Raw genomic sequence first — 20,079 nt, 5'->3', positions numbered from 1 at the left:
TTCCCCAAATTAAAAATGTATTTTACTGCCTCATTCCACATCTATTCTTTGCCACTGTCCTTGGGTTCTCCCATAAAATTCAAATTATCATTTTCATACTGTGCTATGTGCTATTCCTGAGTATGTTGACGACTGGGCTCTCTGACTTGGCCAATCTTCGTGTCTGACATTCCCAGCTCCGGCAGTAGTGACTTTTTCATTTGATGTGGGGAACGGGCCCTCTGAAGTCTCGGTGCAGTCCCCCACTCACTTCAACGACAACCAGTGGCACCACGTTAGAGTTGAAAGGAACATGAAAGAGGCATCCATTCAAGTGGATCAGCTCCCACCAGAGACCCAGCCTGCTCCCGCTGATGGCCATGTCCTTTTGCAGCTGAACAGCCAGCTCTTTGTGGGTAAGTGCTGCTTCTAGGCAGTGTGCCATTTAGCTGTATGATGTGAGCGCAGAGATGAGCCAACATAAAACAATACCAACTATAAAAATAATGATTGAGAACCTGTGTTCCAAACTGTGCTAGGTGTTCCATCTATTCCTTATATCCAACCTGTGAAATGGGTGTTACCCTATTTTATAAATGAGATCACTGAGAGAGGAAGGGGGTTGAAGTGACTTGCCTTCAGAAATCCACCTAATACATGATATTCAGATTTGCCTGCGACTAATTCTTGAACCTGCATTCTTAATATTACAGGTTTTGTGATTTGTTCCAGGACTTGTTTTAACATTAGTGCATTTAGTATGATATTGGTGATGGTTATCTCTGTTCCTAGGAGAGTCCAGGAACCCTCCTTGTAATTTCAAGCAATGCCAACCAGTGACTTTTCATCAAAAATAGGCCAGTAGCAGAAAAAAAAGTAGGGAAGAAGCATATAAAATCCATGCTTGACCGGTTTCCCCACTTAATCTGATGGTATCTCTCATTTTGTCCATATTTTGGATATTTTCTTATTACTTACTTCATATTTATATTCAAATGTTCCTTTATTTCCTAAATACATTTGTTGGGTACTTACAGACCTACTAGTGGAATCCTTCTGATTGTGTTGGTTTTATTTTGCATCTTTGCCAATTACTTTACAGGACTTACCATAAAGTTTAAGGGATTCTCTCTTATTTGATCACTTTTCCTATATTTTAATATATGTGAGGACACAGTAACACTGTAAATCAGGATAAATTATAAAGGATCAGAAATTATATTTCAAGCATTTTTAAGAGTTTTGTTTTAGAACATAATTCATGGGATTCCCCATGACATCATCTATTGCTTAACAATCTTGTTTTACTAACTCCCTTTCACTGAGGAGGGTGAAGTTTATATCTTTTTTTTTTTTTGAGTAAGATCTATTTGAGATTTCTAGTACATTTATGTACTCATTGTTTCTATCATTCCTTCTTTCACTCAATAAATATTTAATGAGTAAGACACTGTAATGGACAATCTAATCATGATCTTGTGGCCACTTGATTGATTTATTTAAGAGTATGGAAATAATAAAGAATACATGAGAAGAAGGACATATGTTTTCTTTTAATAACATGCTAGAAGCCCAGTCAGGAAGTTGACATAGATATTTCTTGAATTACAAAAAATGAGAGATGGCCACAGGTAAAAGTATGGCAATTTAAAATCTGTCAGGATCTAGGAAATAGCCTTCCTATTCTTGAAAATTGAAAAGGCTAAAACAGTCCTCAGATCTTTCAGAGAAATCTGCTGCAGTTTGCCAGTGCATGAACTTTTATCCTTGGTATGAATTTTAACTTCGGAGAAATGGAATCACTATATATTGTATCTGATAGGAATCCTGGCCTTAGCTTGATTTCAGGTAGGTGTAATGGATAGAAGTACTATTGTGGTATCAGAAAACTGGATTAGAGCAGACTTGAGTCTTTTACTATCAATCATGTGTTATAATTTTAATAAGGATCTAAGAGCTTTCATCTTTATGGAAGCAATCGGTAGGCTTTTGAATTCCCATATATGTTAAGCCCCAGGATGACTGTGTTACTTAAAAGTTTTAAAAACTGACATGTTTGTTATGTTTAAGTCAAAGTCATTGAAAATTAAAAAGAAAAGGCAGAAAGAGAAATCTCAGAAAAAAAAGTTACATCTACTATTAATAAAAATCTATTTATACAACTCCCTTCTCCTTAATCACAAGTAATTGACTAAACTAAAATGGTTAATGTGATGTTATTTTAAAAAGGATTACTTTTTGAAAAACACTTGCAGCTGTAGGCAGATACAAGATCATTGGCTGTCTAGAGCATCAGTTGCCAGTCTTTCAGACCTCACGGACCACCAGTGGTCCACAGACCACCAGTTGGTGACGGCTGGTCTAGAGGCCACATGCAGGTCTTGTTTACATCTTCCTCCACCACAGGAGTGGACCACTTTCTTAGGAAAGGGTCCCAACCAAGTAAATAAAACAATACTTATAAGACAAAATATCAATTTATAAAATTACTATTCATCAAATCAGAATTTTAAAATATTTTTGTAGATGAAAATACTTTTTCTCTGTAGGAAGAATCAATGGAAGTTAAATTATACTTTAAAAGTTTATACCAAATTAGTGCAAAGTAGGTGAAAAACTAGTAAAAAATCATTAAGAATTATAGCTAATTTAATGACACACTTACTAAGACCAAAAAGTAGTTCCCTGCCTCCTGAGTGTGTATTTCAGTGCAGGACACAAGAGACAGCCAATGAAAGAGAAAAATATAAGACAAAATAAAACAATATATACATATGTGTATGTGTGTGTATATGTGTGTGTGTGTGTGTGTGTGTAATTACTTATGACAAATACAATAAAAAGCAGAATAAGGAGTCAGGCAATGATTTGGGTTGGCAGGTTCTATTTCAAGTGAGGTGGTCAGGGGAATTCTCTCTGAGGACCTTACATTTGAAGGGAAGCAGAAAAAGGAGCCCTGTGGGTATCTAACGGAAGAGAATTCCAGGAAGGGAAAATGCTCACAGTGATGGCAGTGAACTTTAGGTAGTAGAGTAGCAAGGAGAGAAACAACAGGAGGAAAAGAGTGGTCCCGAATGAGGTGGAAGCAATGTTGAGCTGTAGGGCATTGTTGAGAAATTTGGATTTTATTTTGAGGGGTTAGAGGCATGGCATGATCTGATTTACATTTTCCACACTCTCTCTTGCTGATGTGAGGAATATGGGTGGAGGGAGGAGGTTAGAGCAGACTATAGAAGTAGTCCTTGTGAGGGATAATGGTGCGTAGGCTTAAGTGGAGATGGACAGATAGACTCAGGACATTTTAAATGTCAATGCACACAGCTTGCTGATGACATGGCTATTGCTGTTATTGTTCACAATGTCCCCAGCTCATGTCCAGGGACAAGACACTGCTTTGTAGGGCTCTGGGTTCTTTCCATCATTTCTTTGTTTTTCATTTCACCTAAAGTTACCTTTTCCTCGTTTCTTCCTTTATCTTATTTTGTAGAATGATTAAAACTGTCCCTGGATCCACAATCTAGATTATATACTACAAATCACACCATAGTCAGGCTGAAAATACCTGCTTCACAGCCCAGAAAACGTATCTGGCCTTCACCTCCTTTCTCTCCTTCAGTGAGATCTCACCCATCCCCTAATCACACTCTCACCAGGAAATCAGGGCATCTTTCTTCATATGTTCTGTGCCAATACATGTCAGAAATAGAAGGGACTTATCATGGAAACTGTTTCCCCACATATTAATACCTTCAAATAGATGAGCCTTAAGTCTGCTCTCAGACCCAGTGACTCATTGTGTGCCTGGGAGTCTGCTTTATTCCAATATAATTAGTTTTTTGGTTATAATTTTAAAGGGTAATTTCTTTTCCCTTACTTACAAGTTCAAAAGTTTAATTTTTAGTACACCCTGTCCATCTTAAAAATAATTACATCTCATCAGTATTTTCAAGTGTGCATAACAACTATCATTTGTATTTGGATACTGGGATAAATGAGTGAGTACATGTAATTGCAAAGAGTTAAGTCTGTAGTTTTCAGCATAACTTTTTTTCTCCCAAAAATGGTTTTAAATCCAAGACACCAATGATGAGGATAATAATAATAATAATAATAATGATAGTAATAATGTTTTAAATTACATGGAAACACAATCTTTATACATGGAGGACAAAATTGAAAGACTCTGTTAGTGTTAGTCTCAAATACATTTTTTATCATCCTCACATTTAGTAGCTTATACCAAAAATGCACCTTCTGGTTTGTAAACAAATTTATCAGAAAACTGAAAAACAATTGTAAAATATTTCAAATATCAAGTAAAAATAGGAAATAGTAGAACTTTTGATAATGTAGAAATGTTTGCTTTAGATACTGTGGTAAACATTTTATGTACGTATAAAACACTGTGGATATTTGAATATATGTTATTTTTATTCAAATTATATTCTCCATCTCATTGTGCTATTATAGCCAGGCCTGTGTTGATAATATTTATTGACTGCCGGGGTCCAACCCCAGCAGGTCCAGGGGTCCCCAAAGGTGTGGACGGAGTCAGCAAAGAAGGAATGACACGGAGAGGGCGTTCAGATGATCATCATAGCGAGGTTCTCTAGCCAAGTTCTGGTCAGGATCTCCAGTGAAGTTCTGGTTAGGATCTCCAGCCAGGTTCTGTGTCCATGTTCTCTTGCTAGGTTCTCCAGGTTCTCCAGCCAGGTTCTGTAGCCATGTTCCCTCGCTAGGTTCTCCAGCCAGGTTCTGTCCAGGTTCTCCAGCCAGGTTCAGTCACCAGGTTCTAGTCAGGTTCTCTTGCCAATTTCTGTAGTCAGGTTCAGTCCAGGATCTTTTGCCATGTTCTCTCGCTAGGTTCTGTCTCTAGGTTCTGAGGCCAATTTCTGTCCAGGATCTTTTGCCATGTTCTGTCTCTAGGTTCTTCTCTAGGTTCTGTGTGTAAGTTCTGTGCCTCTTGGTTCTGTTTTTTCTTGGTTCTGTCTTCTAAGTTCTGTGTTCTAAGTTCTGTGTTCTAAGTTCTGTCTCTTGCTGTCTTGTTACATCTGTATTTATACCAGTTGATTCAATCCTATCAATCTCTATTACAAAGGTTAGGGTGTTTCTTATCTCCATTCCAGGGAGTAAAGATTATGTAGCTTAAGCATGATTGTTCATAGTTAAAGTGATTAATTACCCGCCTGGCACTTAGTTGAGGGGTTTTATTCCCTCCCTAACTTCAGGGGAAAATCCCTACCTGGGGAAAACCTTTCTCAGAGAGGAGACCTTGGTTAAAACACATAGTGCCAAGAAGGTGAGCAAACATATTAAGAACAGTATGCCATATATGCCAGGTCCTTTGAAACAGCAAGGATGGACCGGCTCCCGGCAATTGACATTACATTTTTTCAGCTTAAAATTTCCGCAGTCCCTCAGAAGTGATTTCTGCAATGGGATAACATGAGAGAACCGAGGGCATTTTCTCCATTGCTTGTTCCACTCTCTTCCCTAAAGACCAGTCAGAAAGTGTAGTCACATCTCAGAGTGAAACTCTGAGGCAAGGCTAATGCTTCAACTTCTGAGTAAAATCACTAAAAATAAATAGAAAGCATGATTTAAAACGTAATTCAGCTGGGCAACGATTATATATGGTGATAGAAATAGGAGTAAGTAAATTATAAATAGTTTCAGAGACTCAACTAGTATTGGCCTATATACCAAGGGATTATAAAACAGAAGGATGTTAACAACCCCTGTATTTCTAATATTAGAGCTATTAGCTTCAACTAATCTCTACTGTAGTAAGTTATGCAAAGTGGAGCAATAACATAATGAACAAAAATTCTTGCATAAAAAGTGAGAAAAGTTAACATTAATGTAATGTGATAGATTAGAAACAAAGAGCTCCATGAATGAACATCTCCTCTTCCCCAAATAACCTCAATGAACATGTTACTTTTCGTAATAAAAATGATAATCGCCCTTTATTTGTAGGCCATCTTTCTCTATCCTTGCTCTTAATTATGACATTGGGTCTATACCAACCTTTCACATTCTTTCACTTTGTCCTGTTTTGTATGTGTGTGATTTATGACATATCTTAAATAGTTCTATTCAGAGGTGCTTATTCATTACCCTAAAAACTAAGTTCAGCAACATGAAGCTAATTGGTGTGTAAAACGTATGCCCTTGAACTTGTTAACTCTGAGGGCTCAATGTCCAGAGTCACTGCTTAAGTTCCCTTATGCTCACAAACATTCTCCAGCCACAGAAGTGATGGAGGGAAAAGAATCAATCATTTTTAAAGCTGAAATGTGACAGTGGTCATTTTCTATTTTGGTTTGTAAACTCAGCATTTTTCTTAGAAGCTTCTTAAATTAGCCTTGAATTGATTTTCATTCAACCAGCTCTGCAATTTTTGTTTGCCATCTAAATGCTTTTCCTGACAGGTTTTTAAGTGGGACAAGGTCCACTTCAATACTTTGTGACTAGGCCCTGAAGGAGAAGAAAGGACTCCTGAAATAGACTCAGAAGTCATTTGTACTGCATTTGAATTGCATCAAATCTCCAAATGTTTATTGAGTATTTAGAGGGGGGGTGGGGAATGTCTGGCCCACGGGCCTTAGAAGGCCCACGTAATCATTTGGTCTGGCCCTGCCAAGGCATTAGAGGTGAGTTAATTTAATGTTTGACCAAATATAGCAGGATAATTTTTACCTTGATCATTTTGTATGGCCCGTGAAATATGTTACAAATATCTAAATGGCCCTGGGCAGAAAAAAGGTTCCCTTCCCCTGATCTAAAGCAAGCAGTTTCTAAATGCCATTCGGAAGTTTTAATGTTGAAGTCTTCGAAGGTTGGTTCTCAGTCTTAAGTGCACATTAGTATCACCGGGGATCTTCTGAGACACTGGCAGTGCAGGCACAAAGACATATTCATTTACTGTGATGGGCATCTGTGCACTTTCAAAGTTGGATATTACCAATATGTCTTTTACTGGTCGTTCAGTGAACATATACTTGTATTTCTATTGGCTGTATATCTAAGAGTGGAATCACTGGGTTGTAAGATCTGCCTATGTTAAGTATTAGGAGACGCTGATAAATCTCTCCTTGGAAAGCCTCCTCTGTGAAATGGCTGTTCAGATCTGTTGCCCATTTTCTACAGGATTGTCTTTAAAATATTCTTTATATGTTTTAGATGATTCCCATTTAGATAAATTTATTCCAAATATCTTTTCTTTATCTCTATGGATTGTGTTTTCATATTGTTAATGGTGTCTTTGGAGGAACAGACATTCTTTTAAATCTTTATTGTTGAAAGTATTATATATGTCCCCTTTTTCCCCCATTGACCCCCTCCAGCCCGCCCTGCCCCCAGCCCCAGGCTTTCACCATCCTATTGTCTGTGTCCATGGGTTAAGCATGTGTACATACAAGTTTCTTAGTTGAACATCTCCAACCCACCTACCCTCCTCCACCTTCTTAATTATAATATATTCTAGATTTTTTCTTTTTATGCTCAGTTTGGTTTTGGTAGGCTAAAGTACAGTTGCAGGAAGAGAATGCCAGATAACTTTGAATGATTTTTATTTCAGGCTGACTTTCTTTTGTAGTAAATATGTTGCCTCAGTACCAAAGTGCAGTGCATAGAAGTCACCTTTTTCTTTATTGTAATCATATCACTTAGTCCAATTATCATCTCCCTTCCTTCAGATATCTTTTTCATATTTAGCCGCAGATGCTCCCAGTGTACTTTTCCATGCCCAGTGAACAGATCTGAGTGATTGTTCCAGAATTGAGATGGGCTCTCTTGATATCAGAGAGTATGACTGATAGCACCAATAGTTCATATCTTTAGAACGGGCCTTACTTATGGTCAAAGAGAGCTGCTGTGGCTGTCATGTGAGAAGTCTAAACAGACCAACTGCCCCGCTGCTGCTCCTATGAGGACATGTTCTTACCACTGACTTTGGTTTAGGGAAAAGTGCCTGAAGGTTCTCCTACCACCTTCAAGAGTGGAATTACTGGGTTGCTTATCCCAGCTGCCTCTTTCAACCACGATGGTTCCTTGAACATGAGAAGAGCCTTCCTCTTCCCAGCCCTCCCAGGGCTTTGCTCAGTGAGGAACACTGTATAGCAGAATCATAGCTGGGCTTCCAATCTGTTACCTCTATGTGAACTAGTACGGTCCTATCTGCAAGGCTGTCTTCCCCCCGGATGGCTGGGCAGGACTGGAGTGGTGATCCAATGCGTGATATACCACTATTTCCTTCCATCCCCGACTCAACGCCCAGCCCACATGGCCTGTCACTTCCCTGCCCCTCGCTGACCTGTGGTCAGGTCTCTGCTGTGGGCAGGGAGAGCTCCTGTTCTCTGCCGGACAAGCTTTCATGACTTTGGATTTTAAAGAGCAGTGTGTGATCTTGATTTCTTTCTGCCTCTAAGGCCCTTGGGCAAATTATGCAGCGGTTCCCAATTAATCCTCATTATATCCAAGCACAGCACATAAATAATTTTCCATTAAAAATTAAAGGTCTTCCTGCCGCAAAAAGTTGTGGAAAATTGGCATAAGGAAAGAGTCAGCTTGTTCTCTTTGACAATAGCATCTGTCACTTGGACTAACTTCCTGAAAATAATGAACGTGATAAAGGGATTGGGCTCAGTCCCTGCTCAGCACCCAGCACACCTATTTAGGTGCCAGGCCCCAGTAGTTGTGTAAGTGAACAAACTCGGTTGCATTCATTCACATGGAAAGGTTAGGCATTTGTCTCACAGAATACTCAGTGTTTGGGAAGTTCCGGAATTCATTATATCTGATGTAGTATGGCAGGTAAATTGATAGAAAATTAATTGGAAGACAGTTCCAAACATAATAGCTCAGCAGAAATATCCAGAATCAATTAATCAAACTGTAACTCATTTTCATTGGCCATACATTGGAATCTTTAATTAAGCTTTTAAGCCTAATCCTATTTACAATACCTATGTTTTCCAGAATAGTTACATCTTAAAATAAGATATTAACTTGATACCTAATGGTAAGGTAAAACTCTTCAATACATGTGTGACACATAGGTTTATATTTAATTATACATTACTTTTTTGATGATTTAAAAAGGTAGTTTAAAACTATGTAACTGGGTAAACATGAACTCTTTAAAAATACAGAGTTAAGAGGTCCTGTTTACTAAGCTGAGTATTGATTTTTTTTCTCAAGGTTACAAATACTATTTAAGCATTTTTTTCTGACCTTCTCCACCTGTTATTTATTTCTACCCATAACATCATGGGGTAATTGTGTGTTTACCTGCCTAAATCTAGACTAGACTGTGAGCTCTTTGAGAGCAAAATCATTTGCATATAACTCTGAACCTCCAGTGCCCGACACTGTGCCTAGCAAAGAGCTGCTAACTAAAACTTACATTTTTGAAATGCCATTCAAACTGAAAGTGATCTGAGAAGTAGAAGAAAATGGAACTTTTCTTGTTTGATCATGTTTTCTTTTTGTGGAGAAGAAAGAGGCTTCCTTGTAACAAAAGACCACCTGTAGCTTCTGGTCCCATTTCTGCCTCCGACTAAATGTGTTTATTTTAAAATCACTCAGCTCTGCCCATAGGGTTGGCCCTGGACTCCTCTATGCCTTTAGAGTCTGATCATCTGAACCAAAACAAAAGAAAATAAAAAAGAATAGACCAGTTGGGACAGTTGAAAATGGATTGTATTCAGTTGTTGGACTCCAAGTTATTTCCTTATCATTACGTCCTTGGCAGAATGAAATAACCACCTAAGTCAGACAGCCTGGATGTTTAGAGTGACACATGCCTAACAGACCAGGATGTAACATTACTATATACTACAAACTGTATACCATGACCTACCACGCTATAACATGAAGTGAGTGAATCTACCAGGAGCATGCCTCTAATGCAGACTTCACAAGAGCTGGCCTTCCTCCAAAGAACCCGGGGCTAAAGGTAAAGCCAAGGCTGTGGGCTGCCTGACCCAGGAAAGAAAACTCCAGCAAGGATGCCAAAAACATGTGTCAGAGGCTTAACTCTGAGCACTAGACATTCTTACTGAGTTGTTAGCAGATGGGAGAGTAGGGAGGTCTGAAGCCAAGGTGAGGAGCAGCTTTGATGTGGAAGGGAACGAGTCCTGAGAATACGGCAGAAGAGAGACTACCAGAATGGCAGGAGATTGAGTACATGTAAGCCAAATGAAACAAGAAGACTGTCAGCTATTCTGAAACTGGGAGGAAGTTAGTCCTTTCCTTCCTGCCACACCCACATAAACTGGAGTTGGGGTGCATCCAGATGCGTACCACACTGCATCTGGATTGAGAAATAGAAAAATATGACCCACACCCTGAAGACATCTGTATTTTCATTGAAGAAGCACAAATTATGTCAACTGAAGCCATTTGAATACAGAAAAATTTAAATACAGTAGTTTGAATAGAGACCATTATGTCTATGAATCTGAATTATAGAGAGTATTAGTGCATGAGTCCAGAATTCTCAAGAGTTCTTTTGCTTTCCACTTCATGGTATTTCATTATCCAAGATTAAAGAATGAATTTATTCTCTAGTCATTGAGTTTTATCCTTAGTCATAGTCTGGGACCCAAACATCCCTGTGCAACAAAAGCGTTCTTCTCTTCAAACTTTGAAACAAGAGGCCCCCGTGTCCCAGTCCTGAGGTATAATCTGGTTTAATTTAAAATTGTATTAATTAATTAGTAATAATAAATTGAGTATTAGTTATTATTAATGTCAATGGCTAATGAATTAGTTATTACCAATGGCTATTGCACAGCTGTTATGGTCTGGGCACTATTCTGCAACCCTTATTGAATACTCTCTCTAATGAAGGGACACTGACAATATATGGCATAAATTAGTAAAATATAAAGCCTGGTAGATGGTGAGAAATATTTATTTAGCATCCTTCTGGCCAACTTTTGTTTATGACATACAAAAAACCCTGAAATCTCTGAGAATAAGGAGGCTTTAAGCTAAGTGAACCAGGAGGGGAGGCAGTGCACATGTACACAGGTAGGTGCAGAGCAGGTATGAGGTCCTGGGTGAGGCAGCACCATCTGTTCAAAGACAAAGCTTCTTTTTAAAGGTTCTGTGACCATCTAAGTTCCTTTTGGTAGAATCACCCGAATAATTCAGATTAGGGCATTATTATGCCACTTCAAGTTCTGAGCATTCATTAATGATATTTCTGGACACAGATTTATGTGAAAGTCCCCTTAGAGCTTACGTTCTTATTAGGTAGTGCTTTAAATGTGGAGGACAAGTGTTTGTCTGAGGAAGCTTCACCTCTGAGGATTGTTGAACATGTATTAACTGCCCTGTTTCTGACTCACAGAATCAGTATTTCTTAGGGTGAGCTCCTGAATCTGTGTTTCAATAAAGCCTTTACATGTATTCGCATAGTCTCTAAAGTTTGAGAAGCTCTGTGTAGAATATCCAAACATTTTAAATTTCTCCAAAGGTGACTTGATAAGTGCATATTATTGTATATTATTTAATTAACTAGAGGCCCGGTGCACGAATCTGTGCACGGGTGGGAGGGGATGCGGGAGGTTGGCCGGCCTGTGCCGCCCCTGATCGGTTGGGGAGGGCAATCAGGGGCGGAGCTGGCCAGGGGGAGGGTCCGCAGGCAGTTGGCTGGCCAGCCCCATCCCCTGGTCAAACTCCTGGTTGAGGGGACAATTTGCATATTAGCCTAATATTGCGTATTATTATATAGGATGTTATACCACTGTGTTTCTTCAGCAGTCCTCTTCCCAATTTTGTTGAGTCTTTCCAAGCTTAAGACAATGAATGCTGGACCAACATTTTGAAAAAATTCAACCAAAAAAAAAAACTCAAACTAACAGACCACATCAATGTGGTCAAGTTAGGAGGACTCAAGGTTTCATTGTAATTCCCACTAAGTTACAACTGTACCAGCATCAGGATCAGTTTTCAATATGAGGACAAACCACACTTACCCACAAATATGTTCTTATTTAAAATTGCAAAAATATATTACTTTCTACATAAGAACTAATTTTTAAAAACCTCCTCAATTTAGAGTTTAATAAATACTTTTTAGAAAAAAATATGTAACAAATTCATCTTTTAGAAAAAATTGAATTAATGTTTTGTCTTTTTCAAGTCTTTTAATGTTTTTTCTCAAATTGTACTTCCAAAATTATATTTTTGCTCTTCAAATTTCTGCAGTTCTCTGGGAGGCCTCAGTTTTGCTTGGTCTTTAAATCCTGAGTAAGACATCTAGGACCGTGTTTCCATCTGCAGTATCTCCCTTTCAGGTGGAACGGCCACCAGGCAGAGGGGCTTTCTGGGATGCCTCCGGGCCCTGCAGCTGAACGGGCAGGCCCTGGACCTGGAGGACAGGGCCAGAGTGACTCCCGGAGTGGAGCCCGGCTGTCGGGGGCATTGCAGCAGCTACGGGAAGCTGTGTCGCAACGGAGGGAATTGCAGAGAGAAGCCCAGTGGATTCTCTTGTGACTGCACCTTCTCTGCATATTCAGGGCCTTTCTGCTCAGATGGTAAGGATGACATGGGTACCTAAGAGGAAAACGTATCCAATATGAATAAACGTCTGTTATTGTCTGTGTTGTTATTTGAAACATAAACGAAATCCATTTCTTTTTTTTTGTTTTGTTATTTTGTTATTTTTGCAAAATATTTTTTTTTGCTCCCCACACTTTATTTCTTAGGATTGCCTTAATTCTTAAAAAGTGTTTATTGATGATGTCTTAAAGTGTTAAGTGCTCAATCTGATTTTTTTTCTATCTAATATTAGTGCTGTTATTATGGTTATCAACAACCTGTCCCTTGGGACAGTTCTCTATTGTAAAATTATTAAGGGTATTATTGTTATTTTTATTTTATATTTCTAATCCTCACCCTAGGATATTTTTTTCCATTGATTTCTAGAGAGAGTGGGAGGGAAGAGAGGGAAGGAGGGAGGAAAGGAGAGACATCAACATGAGAGGGACACATCAGTTGGTTGCCTTACACATTAACCCTTACCAGGGTCAGGGAACTTTCAGCCGAGGCACATGCCCTTGATTAGGAATCGAACCTGTGACCCTTTCGGTCCCTGGGCCAAAGCTCTAACCACTGAGAAAACAGGCCAGGGTAATTATTGTTATTTTTTATGAAGATAGCCAACAATGCAGGAAAATCTAGGACACGTTGTTGGGTTTTTTTGTTTTGTTTTTTGCTTTTTCCAAACAGATATTTCTCTAAGAATATAAATACATTTTTCCTTATATATTGTTGTGTAACAAAATATGGGCATTTTGCTCTGTAATGTGCCAAGTATCTGGTTGTGAAGTAAAATAGTGAAATAGTTGTCAGCTGGTCTTGTTCACTGGCCTACATCATGGAAGGAAAAAGAACTGAGGTAGTATTAAGTGTTTTGGACAGGCGTCTCTGAATATGCAAACATTTGTTATACTTTCATAGTTTCTCATAGAAAACTGTTGTCCAGTTCAATTCTGCTGCTTTATTTAAATTTTCTGGCTTAGTGGACCTTTTCTGAAAGGAGACTAACAACAACAGGCTCCAAATTGAAGCCACCTCCAATTTACTACGAAAGCATTGGGGATTATTTAATGAAAAGTTGTCAAAAACGCACTCTGCACGTTATCTCCTTTTTCTCAGGAATGAGTTATTATTTTGAAGTCCACCTGTAGTCATAAATCTCACACTGCTGCTGCCATTTTAGGAGACTTTTCATATTTAAAGTTAGAAATAAGACTGCTTGGTCACTGGAACATGTCTTCATTTCCTGAATCAAAATGATTTCTGTTTCATATTGTTAAATGCAATCAGGAATTCTGTATCCACATATTATACTGAATATAAAAAAGTATATAATAGATAATAAAAGTAATAAACGAAAGACCTCCTGAAGTTCCGTGGGAGTGGAAACGTTGATATATTAACAGTACGTATCATCCACAACTCAGATCCAACAACTGGGACTGCATAGTAATGGATAGGAACAGGTTCTAGATGCGACACTCACTGTCTTTCCCACTATCCTCTTCATTTTATGCGTGTGTATTTGGCGTGGGAGTGCGTGTGCATGTGTGTGTGAATCTGAGATATTATTCTCACGGGAATAAAATACTCTGCCTGGGCACAATGATTTAAACGAGGCTGGGTAGTTCCTATATGCATCTCTGCTACACAAATGCCCATTTCTCCTATTATGGTAGACTTTTGAGTGCACAGTGAGTAGGAGAAAGTCTTTAGACAGAAAGGAACATTCTGCCTGCTGATCCTGGAAGGTCATAGAATGCCTCAGTCTTCCTTTCTCCCTGATATAGGAGGGCTAATGTATTCTGGCTATAAAATGATAGGTGGGCTTAAAAGTTACATAATAAAATGGATGGGAAGGGAGATGAAAGTCAAGAAGCCTGGTTTATGTTTATACTTGGGGGGGGGGGAGCATTAAGCTTTCAATGATGAGATTAACTAGTGGATTAATTACATATAATTTTAACATAAAGCCATTTCAGTGACCATTGTGAAAGCTCTGTTAATCTATAGTGTTATTTAATTCTGGTTCGAGGGTATTTCTTATATTTATTTAATTTGTTATTTTTGATTAAAAATATCAGTTAATATCACTGAAACAAGATCCTTGGTCTTAATTTTTAATATGAGATGTATATATCATTTCAGAGATTGCTGCATATTTTGGATCCGGCTCATCCGTGGTTTACCATTTTCAAGAAAATTATCCCTTAAGTAAAAATTCCAGCTCCCACGCTGCTTCATTTCATGGTGATCTAAAGCTGCGCCGAGAAATGATCAAATTTAGCTTCCGAACAACACGGACACCCAGCTCACTGCTCTATGTGAGCTCCTTTTATAAAGAGTATCTTTCAGTCATCATTGCCAAAAATGGTGAGTGCTTTTTAGATGAGAGAGAGAAAATTGAGTTAGAGCATTACATCAGTAATAATACGGATCATTCTCGTATTCTTGCTTCTCAGACTACAAACAGGAAGAAAAAATGTGCCTGTCTTTTGTATTCAATTTTGTATTTTCACTACTGTCCCATAAATTCAATCTAAAAGGATTATTGAAAGGAATTAAGATGCCTTTATCCCCTTATAATTTTGATAAGTATACATAGCCCATATGAATTATACTTTATTATATAAAATATTTATTATATTTTATTATTGCTAGAAGCTCTTTGCTATTCCATATGAATATCAGCATCAGTGTTGTGGTTGATTTTGAAATAAGATGTCACTCTGCACATAACAAATATTTCCTTCAAATCAAAATACAAAATTTTGGAGGAATGCTGACAAACTAGTATTGTGTATAAGAAAATGTCCACAAAATAATTTGTTGATTCTAATTATAGGCAATAAAATAGTCATGGACAGTGCTGGTGCCTTGATGCAGGGTAATGGCGTGTGGGTTAGGATGTGTGATTCCTACAGAAACCTTGTCACAGAGACTACTTACTGTTATTTTTTTTCTTCCCTTTATCCTGATTAAAGATAAAAATGTCATAAATACATTCTCGGCATGAGGAAAATAAACACATTTACAAACGTGAATATAGCATTTCAATTAAATCAAACATGGCCCATGGGCACTGAAGGCCAAAGTAAAAATAATGTAAAAATATTGTTTAATAGGTATGTTTGCCTTCACTGTATACATTTTGAGCTTAAAGCTTATCTATATGTTAGGACATTTTCTTTGTTAAATCGGAAGATATTCTGTGCAGTAAATTGACATCGTTACAGGCAGTTGAGTACTATAAATAGTAAGTTTGGCTTAAAACCATTTATTTTACTCTAATTTCATCCCAAAATTTAGACCATGACCACTTGGCGAAATATTTCTCATCTTTAGTAAAACTACATTTGCTTAATAATTTTATTAATCAATTACATTTCAGGGGTGGAGATTATAGAAACAGAATGCTATTACAATATTCCACAATAGTTTGGTATTTTATAATATACCAAGTCTTTTTTTTTGTTTTTAGTTAGAAGCTAATACAGATATTTGTATTTACTTAATTCCATATTGACATCTAGGAGGAAAAATTAAAAATTTGCAGGAAAAACAATGCTTATTAGCAACAGGCTTGGTCTTGATTTCGCATAGAAACTGACTTCTAGGAATTATGATGAAAGGATACATCCAAATAAAATATTGTGAATTTCCCCCAGAAATTACTAAATAACAGCAAATGAACTCTGAATTTTTATAAGTAATTTTTAAAATACAATTTTAACTGGAAATATAATTTCCCTCCCCACTTTAGGAAGTTTGCAGGTCAGGTACAAGCTGAATAGATATCAAGAACCAGATGTCGTTACCTTTGATTTCAAAAACATGGCTGATGGGCAACTTCACCACGTCCAGATTAACAGAGAAGAAGGAGTGGTCTTTGTAGAGGTAACATAGTCAACCCTAGAGAGGCCAGGGTTACAGTTAGGATGGCCAGCATGAAGGACCCACAGCAGACATGTGATAATGGCTGCAGTAAACAAAGTCATCCTTTCAGGGCTGCTGATGCACAGCCCCTACCGTCAAATGTGTGGTCAGAGTGCTTTAAGGGGGATAAGATTCTGTCCAAGATATTATTAATATTTTATACTTAAATATACAAACTTCCAGCATTTGTTTTACTGCTCAGGAGGGAAACACTGTCTAGTTTATCATCGTGCACTACTGGGGGGGCTGTTGCTGCTCCGATGAAACCCGTTCGCTTCAGAGGGGTCTAAACGCAGCCACAATTCTAGCACTGAAATTAATTACTGCAACATCAGTAAATATAAAAGTAATGTGAGTCACAGCAGAGAAAGTGGGAGGATTCTACCAGCTTTGGAAGAAAAGCACTAATGTTTCAACATAGAGGAAAATTTATTAGCCGAATAAACTCAAGTAAAAAAAAAAAACAACGTTGGCTTTTCAATTTTGTCTTTCTCATCTAGTGGAGAAAAATAAAGCGATTAAGGGGATAGAAGATGGGGTGCAGTGGTATCTGAGGGTAATATAGAAATAGTTTAGAAAATAATATTCAATTTTATATATGGCTAACCTTTGGGGCCACACTAACCATTGCCTATTTTATCATTTTTGGGTTGCTGTTTTTTTCCTTTGCTTCCTCTCCTCTTCTCAACAAAATGGCATCCATGTGGATTTTGGCATCTCGTATAACAATTTTGTAGATTGACGAGAATGCAAGGAGGCAAGTCCACCTGTCATCAGGTACAGAATTCAGTGCAGTCAAATCTCTTGTACTGGGCAGGATTTTAGGTAAGTAAAAGAAACAACCTTTCCTCTGATTCTGATGCATAGACATGGATTAGAAGGGTCATATTCCAAACACACACACACACCCCACTGCAAATTCATCATTCCCCCACCTCCCCCCCACAAAAATCTCTGGCCTTGTTTTAGTTATAAGGCGGCAAGTGTACTTTCTCAGAGGTGTGTGTAATTCTGAGTAGGAACCTATAGCGTGAGCAAGCATTCTCCTTCATAATGTTATAATGCCACTCTGGCGTAATGAAACAAGGTATTCTCACATTTCAAAAATATCAAATAATAGTCCTGGCCTGTATGTCTAAGTGGTTAGAGTCTTGGCCTGCACACGAAGGGTCTTGGGTTTTATTCCAGGTCAAGAGCACCTGCTTGAGTTATAGGTTTGATCCCGATCCCGGGCCCGGTCTGGAGTGTTCGGGAGGCAACCAATTGATGTGTCTCTCTCCCTCTCCCCCTCCCTCCCTCTCTGTCTTCCCTCCTTATTCTCTCCATCCCTTCCACTCTCTCCGAAAATCAATGGGAAAATATCCTCCAGTGAGAATTAACAAAACAAAAAACAAAACAAGAAATCAAATAGTAAGAAAGAACAGGTTACCTAACTATTTCACCCAAGATAGTAAATGTACTTAAATATTTTTTTTACCTTTTTCATGATTTGTACCTTGATTAATCATTCCTTACATTCCCTGTACATAATCTCACAATATTGAGAATGTTTGATTAAGCCTATGGGTGAATGATCAAAATATTGGCCTTGGAGAAGATTCATAGTTAAGTTTATAAATATTTATAGGCTTTCTAGTACCATGATGAGTATCACAATTGTGTGCTCTTACTCTCCAGACTAGGGAAATATCATGGATTGCAGTGTTCTTCCAATGTGCTAGAGTGGACATAAAAAATATGTGCAAAGTATTGTTGAGATAGTTGGAAGCTTAACTGAAATATTCCAAATGCATTTCATAGTGTAAATTATATAAATTCAACAATAGCAATAAAAAATCAATTGAATATAACGTATCTTCAGCTCAAGTGTTCCTCAGGGTAGCAGGGTCTGAGATGAGGCATTATGTAACAATGTAAAATACAAAGTAGAAAATCCTAACAATTATGCATAATGTTGATAAAATCATTTTTTTGAAGAAATTACGTCTTCAAATTTAATGCCTGCGTTACTGATTAAAATATTTTTGTGAGTAGAAATATATTAAATATATTATAAAACTATTGAGAAACTGATCTTCATTTTATGAGGAGGATTGTATTAACCAAGGAGAATAATAACATTCATTATATAAATATTTATTTTCCTTTTTGTAAAGAAATAGGGGAGATTAGTATGGAATTAAAGATGTTAATGTTTTTATTCAAGATTAGCATATTATTCAAATGCATATTGCTCATGCTGAAAAATAAGATTAAAGTCCAAATTCAGCAATGAACTGCTACTCATTCTCCTACAAGTATAAGAAAATTTATTTGACGTGTACCTAAGGTTTGGATCTTGACAGAGGACTAATGCTGAGTTCAAATCATTTCTAATTCCAAATAGACTAATAATTTATGGTCAAATTTAGTGTGGTATATGACATTACAATAAAATGTTATGTAGTACATTATTATATTTTAATGCAGTATATTAAATTATAGTAAAATAGATGCTAAAATGGAACTATTAATTTTCCAGAGAGTTGCTCAATCTTGAAGGTCCTCATTATGTTAGTCCAGGTCCTCCAAGAAGCAGGTGAAAAGACAAACTTAACCGTATGAGGGTATTATTAAGGGAACACTTGTGAGAAAGAAAATAGGGAGGGAATTGGCCAAGACCAGCATTGCCATCCGATGGTCATGCAATTCTGCCTCCAAATGAAGGGGCGGGAGGGAAAGTTAGACAGAAGTATCCTGGACTCCTGTGCAGTCTGACAGAGATTGCACACCCTTTGGAGATCCCTGGAATCCGTCAACCATCAGAGGAGTCCCATGTTTTCCACTAAGGGGCCTGCCTTAGAGTCCCTGCTGTGGCCAGCCATTGGCTGGGAACAATCTGTGGGAAGCATGGCCTTGGCCCAAGCATGACAATGTGTTTCAGAGCCTGCAGCCATGGCCCCTGGTCAGTTACTCTCCTCTAGTTGGAGGTCTGCAAGGCACATTCTTACTGACCCTGCTTATCAACTACGGTTGTCCTTTTTGAAAGCCCATTTGGCTCACTGATTCGTTTAACTCCTAGTTTGTCATCCCCTACTGTGTAATGCAAGAAGGTCACATAGCAAGGTAAACATTGCATCTACCCCCACAGAGCTCATGGTTTGTGGGCATACAGATGATCACTATACAAAGTGTTGTTCTGTATTTAATTGAATATAATATACCCTATGTTGCTTCAGATAAGAGTTCCAAATCACCCTCCAGATTAAAATACATTAAAATACTTGTATCATTTTATAATTTCTGAATATTTTTTAAGGGAGCAGAATATAAATATTAACCAGTTGTTTCTTTGGAGTTGTCATTTGCCTCCATTGTCAACCAAAGACTTAAGGATATGACCATCCACTGCAATTTCAGATGGAAACCCAGAAATGAAGGAAATACTTTCCCACTCTCACTTTCTCCAGTATTCATTTCTTAAATCCAGGAGGAACTAAGGGGTAATTTTGGATTACTGTCAATGTTAACAAATATTAGAAGCAGATATTGAGAAAGGAAGTTAAATTTTAAGAAAAAATATCAAATTGTACTAAGTTCCTATTACACTTCAAATTTTTAAAGGCTCAC

At 37.8% G+C, this 20,079-nt stretch overlaps 1 protein-coding gene across 1 annotated transcript in view; it reads left to right on the top strand.

The window, feature by feature from the left end:
* The window catches only part of CNTNAP4 (contactin associated protein family member 4), a 245,985-nt gene that overhangs the window by 211,518 nt on the left and 14,388 nt on the right, over positions 1 to 20,079 (top strand). The window contains exons 17-21 of the mRNA XM_036346911.1: positions 177 to 395; positions 12,291 to 12,530; positions 14,683 to 14,907; positions 16,298 to 16,431; positions 17,208 to 17,295. Coding sequence (XP_036202804.1) covers positions 177 to 395; positions 12,291 to 12,530; positions 14,683 to 14,907; positions 16,298 to 16,431; positions 17,208 to 17,295 — 906 coding nt within the window. The remainder of the gene's footprint in view (positions 1 to 176; positions 396 to 12,290; positions 12,531 to 14,682; positions 14,908 to 16,297; positions 16,432 to 17,207; positions 17,296 to 20,079) is intronic.

Source organism: Myotis myotis, unplaced genomic scaffold, assembly GCF_014108235.1.
Source record: "Myotis myotis isolate mMyoMyo1 unplaced genomic scaffold, mMyoMyo1.p scaffold_m19_p_19, whole genome shotgun sequence".
NCBI lineage: Eukaryota > Metazoa > Chordata > Mammalia > Chiroptera > Vespertilionidae > Myotis > Myotis myotis.
This window is presented reverse-complemented; position numbering and strand designations above follow the sequence as displayed.